Source organism: Castanea sativa, chromosome 3, assembly GCF_040712315.1.
Source record: "Castanea sativa cultivar Marrone di Chiusa Pesio chromosome 3, ASM4071231v1".
Taxonomy (NCBI): Eukaryota; Viridiplantae; Streptophyta; class Magnoliopsida; order Fagales; family Fagaceae; genus Castanea; species Castanea sativa.
Window position 1 is genome coordinate 2,592,274 of NC_134015.1, and position 10,125 is coordinate 2,602,398.

The window sequence follows — 10,125 nt, forward strand, 5'->3', positions numbered from 1 at the left end:
TGTGGCACTTTGGCGACTTGCCAATCGCGAGATCTAGTCGCGAGGCTCCTCTTGAATGCACACAACTTGAGTTTCTTCACACTCTCACACACACAACCCTTACATTATTTTCACCTAAATACAGGGTTTCTAAGTGCTAAATTACAAGCAAATTTGACACAGAATAAAGCCAACACATGATTGAATAAATTCAACTTACATAAATGTATTAAAAAAATAAAAATAAAAAACTATCAACCTGAATCCAAGACTCAAAATAAAATTTCCACCCAACCCATGAAAACCAACCAAAGGCGTCAGTTTCTTCAGATTGGTGGATTAGATGCATACCCTTGATATCATGCTTTGTTTTTGGTTTTTTTTTTTTTAAACCAAATATCTTCTAGGTTATACAACCAAAGAACACTTTGATGGGCAAGGAAATTCAGCCAAAAATATTGACAAATGACCTCACAGGTTAGGAAGAGCAATCATACCAAAAAAAATAAAGAGTTAGGAAGGGGAAAAGGACAAAGAAAAAATGGGTTATTGAAAAACTCATTTTCCCTCTAGTCACCACCACACCAACCCCCCCCCCCCCTCCCCCTCCCCCTCCCCCTCCCAAGACCCTAGAAGTAGGGGAAATTATATTTTGAACCTGAAAATTGCAAATGTAATGTAAGAAATTAAATCTTAAAGTTTTTAAAAGTAACAAATTAAATTCCGGCCCATTTAAATAGAATGAAATTGAGTTTGGACAATAAGATATTTGGTTTTAAAAAAACCAATTGTTACCTTTAGGGCTTCATTTGTTACCTTTTCAAATCTTTGAGTCTAATTTATTACATTTGAAACTATAGGAGTTTAATTTGTTACACCTATAAATAGGAATTAAAATACAAGTTTACCATAAATGTATTATAGCAACACAAGCCACACATAAATGTTCCTCATTACAAGTGGTCAATTTGTACCATAGCAATCATCTTTGGTCAACTTTCTTAATAACTGTCACATAAAGGCAGGGGACAAAAAAAATAGGGCAGACTTATTTTTGGACTTTTGACTAGTTGAAGAGGAAAATGCTATTCTTGGTGACTGATTTTTTTGATTGAGGTTATACCACTTCATGAAGTGTGTAAGGACTCGTGTGTAAGGGCACATTTGAAACTAATACACCATGGTGACCACTTCCTAAGGAGTAGCTTATGTGAAATCTCTCTCTCTCTCGATATCACTTAAGCAAAAACAAGATTAAATCAAAATTCTTTCTTTATAGTAGACAGAATTGTGGAGGGACAAATGACTTTTACCCAAAACTGAAAAAATCCCCCTCAAAACTTTTTGATTAACATTAACCAGGTTATGCTTTCTAATATTCCCCCCATAATTCTAGCAGCTAGGTAATAGAAAATAAGGAAGAAGTTATTAGAATTTTCTCAAGTTCATTTAGCAAAACTAATGCTTAAGAATGATGAAATATTAAATATTCCTACTTCATTCAAGCCCCTTTTGATGGTGATAATTGGATCTAAAATCATATTTAACTCTACAAATGTCTATGTCATTCACCCTTGTAACTAATTTGAAGGTCAATCATACTTTTGGAAAAGTACAAAGTAGTCACATGAATTTTTTACAAATAAAGAACATGAATAAAGATATCTTTGTAATTTAATTTTAATTTTATCACTGAATGTAAATCGTTCATGCCCAACTTAATTTTCTAAAAGGTTTCATATGCTTCAATACCATAAAAATAACATATTATTCACATAAAAAAATACTCCTATACTATCACTAACTATTCACATAAAAAAATAATCTCTTATATTTAAAAAGAAGATATGCTTTTCTTATAGAAGACTTCCAAAAAGATTTCCAAGTATAATGTGGAGGCTTTGTTATCAATAATTGACATTTCTGCAGCAACCTCAAGCGATAGATCTAACAGTAATGTGTCAGACTAGCTAATTTGAGAAACCAAGAATAATTTGAATCTTTTAAATGAAACTAGGGAATGCATACCTTAGAGGCACAATTCAATTATTAGGTACAAATTTAATGCCCATGAAGAATCTAAAAACTATCTACAGTAGAGCACAAATCGTAGTCTAAACTCTAAAGTCTAAACAGACAAACATGTAAGGTGACCATGGTTGATCAGTCCCTAGCATCAACATAGTTGGGGGTGCTACATATATATGCCAAACCCACAAGCACAACTGACCAAATCAAATCTACATACAATTATCTAAAATGGCAAGGGACACTGCTTGCAAGTGAAAATTCAGTTTATGAAGCTTATTGCTTCAAAATCATAGGATCATGCAAAACTGGCTTCATGTTCCAGGTCAGTTACTAACACAATAAAATTCTCCTGGAATTTAATTTCCATAGCAAGAGATTTATTTTTTGATTAAATGAGTTTTCAATGAAAGCTATGTCTATGAGTTTTATCATGAACTATAATTAAACAGTCCGATGAATTTATGAAGAAACCGATCATAGCATGGTTAAAATTCACTAGAACACAATGTAAAAGTGAACAATTTTTTTGGTCCTAAATGAAGAATTGAGTCACATCCAATGGTCAAGACTTTGTTCTCTTTATGTGAGTGTCTTTGCTTCAGATATTTCTAAGTTGGAAGACTACACAAATAATAATGGAGAACTCGGTTGCGGAACACATTCAAAGGTCATCATTCTAATGGTAATTGAATGGTAATTCCAAAATCTGTAAGTGCACTATTGCTTTAAGTATTTCCTTACAACTTTTTTCGAAATTCTTTTTGTGCTTCAAAGTTCTGATTCAGGGTGTATTTAGACCATTATTATTATTATTATTGTTGTTGTTGTTGTTGTTTTTTGTTATGGCCATTGTCAAATACGGCAGGATTTTCTATTGAAATCAATTAGCTCAGAAACTTATTAAAAATTTTGGATCCAATGACAATTTACTCACCAATACGTTTAGTTAAACTATGTCAATTGTGGATGTTCAACTTTAAACAAGAACTATTATCAACCACTTGTTGCTAGGCCTAATGATATATTACCACTACTATGAAATGAATGTTAAAAGGTTCAAGCCCTATTTTCTATGATAACAATTATTAGGGTAATTATCAAAATTTGATAGGCTGACCTTTTTGTGAACAAAGCTTGTATCATCGGTAGCATGCCATTCCCTAATTCTTTTAATGATTTGCTAGGACTACTTCTGTTGCAGATAATGGGACTTTTGTTACTAATACAGTAATACTATACAACCCCCCTTGAGTAGTTTCTGGGCCTACGAATCTAATGGAATGTTGCCTAAATTCTATCTTATGCCACCCACACTTTGTTTGTTGGATAAAATAAATGTGATTTATGTCATCCAAGATATAATCCACCGTCATTTTTCAAATGCTGAATAGATTACAAAACCAAGCAGAACCCTATTGCAGCCAAAAAAAAAAGAAAACCAAAGTGGGCATGACCAGGTATCAGCAAAAGAAGCTAAAGGCCCTCCCCACAATAAGGATATTGGTCAGTGGATGAGTTTCTCTAAAGAATATTACTTTCTTGTTGACCTACCTCAAGATAATATTAGAAAATCCAAAGTGGGATGACATAATGTAATTGAATTGACACTCAGAACGTGAAAGAATTTTTACTTGTCAACTGAAAATTCAGTTGGCACTTTTTCCATGCTAATTTATCCACCACTACTTCAAAATTTATATCAACATAACTCCAATAACTTTTTGAACTTAAAAGGTCTGAAATTACCTTCTTCTTTTTTTCTTCATAATTATATTTGCAATAATACAACCCATTTTAAAATGTAAATTAAAAAAAAAAAAAAAGATTTTATTGGGAAGTACTGATTGTGTTCTACCGGAAAATAAAACCTCTAACAATGGCCATTGTTATTCTTGTTATCAACAAATTAACTTCAATTGAACCTTTTTCAATGAAAGAGTTTTTAATCTAACAACCCTTTTTTTAGTGAAAATACTATTTTTAGCACTAGAGAAAGTTAAAGTAGCAAGAAGAACATGGGATGCCTGAATTTACTGCTATCCATCTCATATTATTTTACATTTTTTTTCTTTTATCCTTTTTATTGAGAATCGACCTCATATTCTTTTACTTGGATGCTCATATGCAGACTCCACATTCTCAACAAAATGCTAAACTCTAAACACGGTCGGTTTCATGACATTATTATAAGTTTAGGCATGGACCGACCCACAAAAGTAGCTTCCACTTAGAATTTCTACTATAAAAGTGACTTCATTTCGGCTAATTCTCTAGTATCTTCTACTCAATCATTTCTAATCTCTTGCAAGTTGTTCTAGTGTTCAAAGTGGTCACACATACTGCTTAAGTATATATCATACTTCCCTCAAATTCCCGGAACTGTGATTCTTTGTTGCTTTATATACTAATGTATGTGTCTAGTAGATTGCAATGACAAAATCTGTCAAAATCCAAGTTGTGTTCTCTGAATTTCGTAAGTGTGAACTTCGCTGTGTCTAGTGAAAAGACCTACTCTAGCATGATCTATAAGTAGCTGAATATATTTTATTCCAATTGCCCTTGTTCCAAGTTAAAGCCATAACAGAGATGATACTCCCTAGGATTCTCATTCTTGTTTGCCTTTTCTCATCATGTGTCTCTTTTCCTCTAATTCAAGACACACTGAATAGTTACACAAAACAGAAGCATTTGCACACAATATCAAGAATTTCATTACCACCTGATCCTGCACCTGAGGCAGTTAGCCCAAGTTACAATGTGGATCCTGCTAGTAGTATAACTACTTTCAATGTACAATCTTTTGGTGCCATTGGGGATGGTGTCACTGATGACACACAAGCATTCAAAATGGCTTGGGACACTGCTTGCCAAGCTGAAACATCAGGAATTCTTCTTGTTCCTAAGGGTTATTCCTTCATGATACAATCTACAATATTCACAGGCCCTTGCAAATCCAGCATCACATTTCAGGTAATACTGATATTCTGCTAAAGTAGGGATTCTATATAATTCTATTAGAGCAGCTTTTTCTTGTTCCTTTTAACCAAAAACTAACGGGTTTTTTCTTCTTTTGGCTTGGATAATGAGAAGATTGATGGGACTATTATGCCACCGGATGGACCCGATTCATGGCCAATAAAAAGTAGTAAGAAACAATGGCTGGTTTTCTATAGAATCAATGGAATGTCATTGCAAGGGGGTGGTGTCATAGATGGCAGAGGAGAGAAATGGTGGAATCTTCCATGCAAACCACACAAAGTAAGACATCCCCCCCCCCTCCCCTAATATCACTTTTTAACTTCACTACCACTGCAAATTTGTTTACTTATTTGCTGTATATCAATGTAACAGGCACCTAATGGGAAAACACTGCCTAGTGTTTGTGATAGCCCAGTTGTAAGTGACAAACACAGTTAAAATATTTCTGGAATACTTGTTTCCATCTTTAAAAAGTGCATTTCTTAAAAATTAATCTTCAAAATTTGTGATGCAGGCAATAAGATTCTTCATGAGTTCCAATTTGACAGTCCAAGGACTTAAAGTTAAGAACAGCCCCCAATTTCATTTACGGTTTGACGTTTGTCAATACGTCGATATAGAGTTGCTCAACATAAACTCACCTGCTCAAAGTCCCAACACCGATGGAATTCATATCGAGAACACAAAAAATGTCAAAATATATAATTCAGTTATATCCAATGGTAACTATATAGATATCAATTTTTCATGTCTCTGCCATGTTCTACTTCAGAGACTCACAGTGCTTTTTGGTTATTTACCTTCCTTGTATAGGTGATGACTGTGTATCAATTGGAGCTGGTTGTTATAATGTAGATATAAGGAACATAACTTGCAGTCCAAGTCATGGAATAAGGTAACAAAGTGCTTTCATAGAAAGAAACTCCAATATTTGTAATTTTTGCCTCAATAATTTTTACAGTTTTCTTTTATCTTTTAAAGCTTATTCATAGTCCCAACTTTGTGCAAGTTTTTGCTTAACATAATTGTAACTTGATCCTCTTCAATGGGTGCAGCATTGGCAGCCTAGGCATTCGAAACTCCCGGGCATGTGTTTCTAACATCACAGTGAGTGATTCGGTCATCAAGCATTCAGATAATGGTGTTAGGATCAAAACATGGCAGGGTGGATTAGGTTCTGTATCTAAAGTGACATTCCATAACATATACATGGACACCGTCCGAAACCCAATTATCATAGACCAATACTACTGCCTCACCAAGAATTGTCCCAACCAAACCTCTGCAGTTTCCATTTCTGATATCTTGTACTCAAACATAAAAGGCACATATGATGTAAGAAGCCCTCCAATGCGTTTTGCTTGTAGTGACTCTCTCCCATGCACAAACCTCACACTTTCTGAAGTGGAACTACTTCCTATCAAAGCAAAAGTTGTGTCAAACCCATTTTGCTGGAATGCTTATGGGACCATGCAGACACTTACTATTCCACCAGTTTTCTGCTTGTTGGAGGGAATACCACAATTAATGCAACAGAGTGCTTCTGCTGGGTGTTAAACAACTAGGGCTGGTTAGACAAATATGCAAAGTAGATTAAGTATATGTCAAAAACGAAAAAAAGAGAAGTACCTTGGAAATCACAAGTGAGATAAGAGTTAATATTGTGTCTTATTTACCTAATGGCAATGAGTTAGGGATATTGTTTAAATAAGGTTTTATTATAAGGGCCATGGGAGATGTTATTGTAATGTGATACATGTCCAATTGTAATTTATAATCCTACTTATTCTCTATACTCTCTGCTACAAAATTTGAATTTTGAAACCAAAGCTTAAGTGGGTAGTATATCAAAGAGAATCAAAACTTGATCGATATTACACTCCTTAATTTTTATTTATTTTTTAGTTATAATCAAGAAGCTTTGTCTAAACTAAATCATTGTAAAAAGAATAGTGAGCCATGTTACTTTGGGGCATGCAAATGTTATCTCTAGACCTACGAAAAGGAACTTGATAATAAATGAAGATAAGAAGAAAAAATTGAATCACATATAATTCATTCATTGGTTGTTTCATAACTAAATTGACTAGGTATAACTGTTACAAGAGACCTAATTGAACAACCTCCCATTATCTTGGTTTGGCTATTGCGCCCAATTTTGCAAACTAATTGCAATTGCACAAACACCAATAACAAATGACTTCCACATTTAGCAAGTATTATAATGTGTACACACAGAATAGGCATGTATGAATAGACAGCAATGGTGGGCTGCCACACACATGCTAAGCCTACCGCTTCAGGCCCAGGATGGTGATAAGCAATGGTGGGGCACTAATTGGGGTAAACGCAGAAAAAGGGAGGGAGCCGTAGCTTCAACCACGATAAGTGCAACTACTATATACAACCATTTAAAAATAATAATAATAAAACTTTAAAAAGTTATATATAAACAAATATGACAATAAGCTAAAATAAAATATTTAATCCAAAATTCACCTTTAATCTCTCAAACATATGGAATTTTGAAGCAAGTGTTTTTCAATTAGTTAATTAAACCAAAGTGGGGATATCCACGTGGTCGGTCCATTAGTCTGGGGAATGACGTATCATAAATTTCGGGTTCAATTTACCACACTATATGAACACAAAGGAAATCTTGAATTATGTATAGAAACAAAATGAACCACTTCTATTTTCGGAGCTAAAGAATATGAAGAGTGGCTTTTTGGTCCCTTTTGTCCAGTGCTTAGGAGTTAGGACATCGCGAAGACACAGGTTCAATTCCCATAAGGGATAAGTAATCATTCTTAGCCGCTTTTAGTTAGTGTTCATTATTAAGTGATCACTTGTTATTTGGTTGGAAAAGGTGGTCGGTCCATGGTGTTTGCAACTGTCTCTTGGTTATGAAGTAATAGTCTAACTAAATGCCTTAGACACCACTTCATTTTATATATATTAGTTAATTACTAAAGAATTCCAAAACAAATAAATATATATATATATAATTATGCCTACTTTTTTTTTCTGGGAAGAAAATTTTTTTTGAGACAAAAAACTAAGATACAAAGAGAGCGTACTCCAAAATAACATTCACTGCCAGCAAGAGGAAGCAGAGAACCCAAAAACTCTATTAGAGAGGGACTAACAGCCAAGCTCATAAGCAGCCTTATTGGCTCTCCTGGAACACAACTAAAAGAAGAGGAAGGTACTGTGTTTGTTAAGAACCAGGTTTCTAACAAAAGATTAGCAATAAGCCGAAGGACTGGAGCATTAGGAAAAGAAGGGTCTTTCAAAACATACATTAGGTGTTAGTTTGATTGCCTGAAAATGTTTTTCAGCACGCGTTTGTGTTTTAAATAGTGGATCCGTGTACTATTTACAGGACTCACAAGTACGGAATTTAAAAAAAAATTCATTAAAACTGGATCTTACAGACCTATTCACACATTTAAAAATTATTTTACTATAGTATTTTTAATTTTCAGCAGTAAGCGGTATCCAAACAGACCCTAATAAGTTTGTGTTTCGACATAGTTGCTTCTAAGGTTATGCACCGATTGAATTGGGTCAAATATAGGTATTTTTGAACCCAAGGTTAAGAAATCTTCATTTCAGCCCAGCCCATAGAAGCTTTAAAAATCAATCCAACATAATCCACGTAAACGAGATAAGGTTGGATGGGGCCTTCGGGTTTGTTAAGGCCTACTAAACACTACTTTTTTACAATAAAATTCACGATTACAGAAAGAGATTAAATTTAATAAGAACGTGGTGTAAATGCCTAAATTTACACCCTCCAATCATTTCCTGCCGCATAAGATTTGTCTAAAGATTATAATAGAGTCTAACATGTTGGGTCACAATCTCATTTTGAAAAGAAAAAAAAAAAAAAAAACAGTTTACGCCAGATAAGGCAAGTGACAATAAATCTTCCGACAAGAATATTGACTACCAAATCTGAACCCACCATTTCCAAGTCCTCTGTTGAAGGAAATTTCTTCAGAAGCAAATCTTTTCCGTCAGATCCATGGTGGCCAGCCCACTTCCCCAAATGGTTGAGTGTTTTGAAACTACTAATGTAGTGAAAGTGAAATACAGTCCTCCACTAAGAGCATTTCCATTTGATTATTTTATTTTATTCTATTTTACCATTTTAAAAAACTATTTTATCAATTATACGATACTATTTTACAATACACTCAACATCTCTACTTTTATTTTATCATATTACACATTAAAATAATATATTTACATAATAAAATAATATATTCTAAAAGAGAGAAAATGAGACCGTGGAGAGAGGAGGCATATTTTTGTAAGTAAAATAAAATAATAATTTTTGAATTTAGAATATTGTTACAGTACCATCGCAAATTTGCGATGGTACTGTAGTAGTATTGCAAATTTTTTTAACTTCAGCATACTAATTGTTGACTTTTTTTTGTGCTAAAATGGTAAATTTTGACAAGATATGATATATATCATGCTAGCTGTGAATGCTCTATCCGAAATTAACACAACCAGCAAATGCTTTTTTTGTCAAGGCAAGACAAAAAACCACCTAATTATGTTTTGGTCGTAAGTATGATCTCAAACTTCTTACAAGGAGTATAAGATATTTCCCCTTTTTCAAAAACATACAAAAAAGAAAATTGTTGATGTACGTAGTTGAAGAAATAACATAAAGGAGTTTGGAAAGAAGATCCACTATTGTTTGGAACGATGTCTCCGACGGGTTTTTAATGTTGTCACTATTGAAGGTGGCGGCTCTACGGCTTCACCCAGTTGCCGACGTTGTATCCGCTCCATCTGGACAATTTTTTTTTCTTTTTTTAATATTCGGATTTCAGAGTGTATCATATGTTGACACTGTGATCTAGTGTTTTAGGCTATATTTTTACTTTTTAAGCAAATCTGTCGTGGCAGTAATAAATCTGATGTGGCAGTTTTTAATTGAAGGGTGTAAATATAGGCTTTTACATTACGTCCTTATTAAATTTGAACTCATATTAAAAACCTTGTAATTTAATTGTATTGTTGCCTAGCTCTCCCATGCAAGATTTACTAAACAATTTACTTAATAATCATGTGATTCATAAGTAATAGGACCATTCATATATATTATAAATTATA

The 10,125-nt window shown here is 33.7% G+C and overlaps 1 protein-coding gene across 1 annotated transcript; it reads left to right on the forward strand.

Annotated features, from left to right (window-relative positions):
• The first annotated feature begins 4,390 nt into the window (after window positions 1-4,390).
• Window positions 4,391-6,784, forward strand: LOC142629554 (polygalacturonase At1g48100-like). The gene is made up of 6 exons (XM_075803560.1): window positions 4,391-4,980; window positions 5,101-5,268; window positions 5,362-5,406; window positions 5,504-5,711; window positions 5,803-5,884; window positions 6,045-6,784. Exons 1-6 carry the CDS (start codon window positions 4,597-4,599, stop codon window positions 6,544-6,546), a joined length of 1,389 nt encoding a protein of 462 aa, XP_075659675.1. The 5' UTR covers window positions 4,391-4,596; the 3' UTR covers window positions 6,547-6,784.
• The last annotated feature ends 3,341 nt before the right edge of the window (window positions 6,785-10,125 follow it).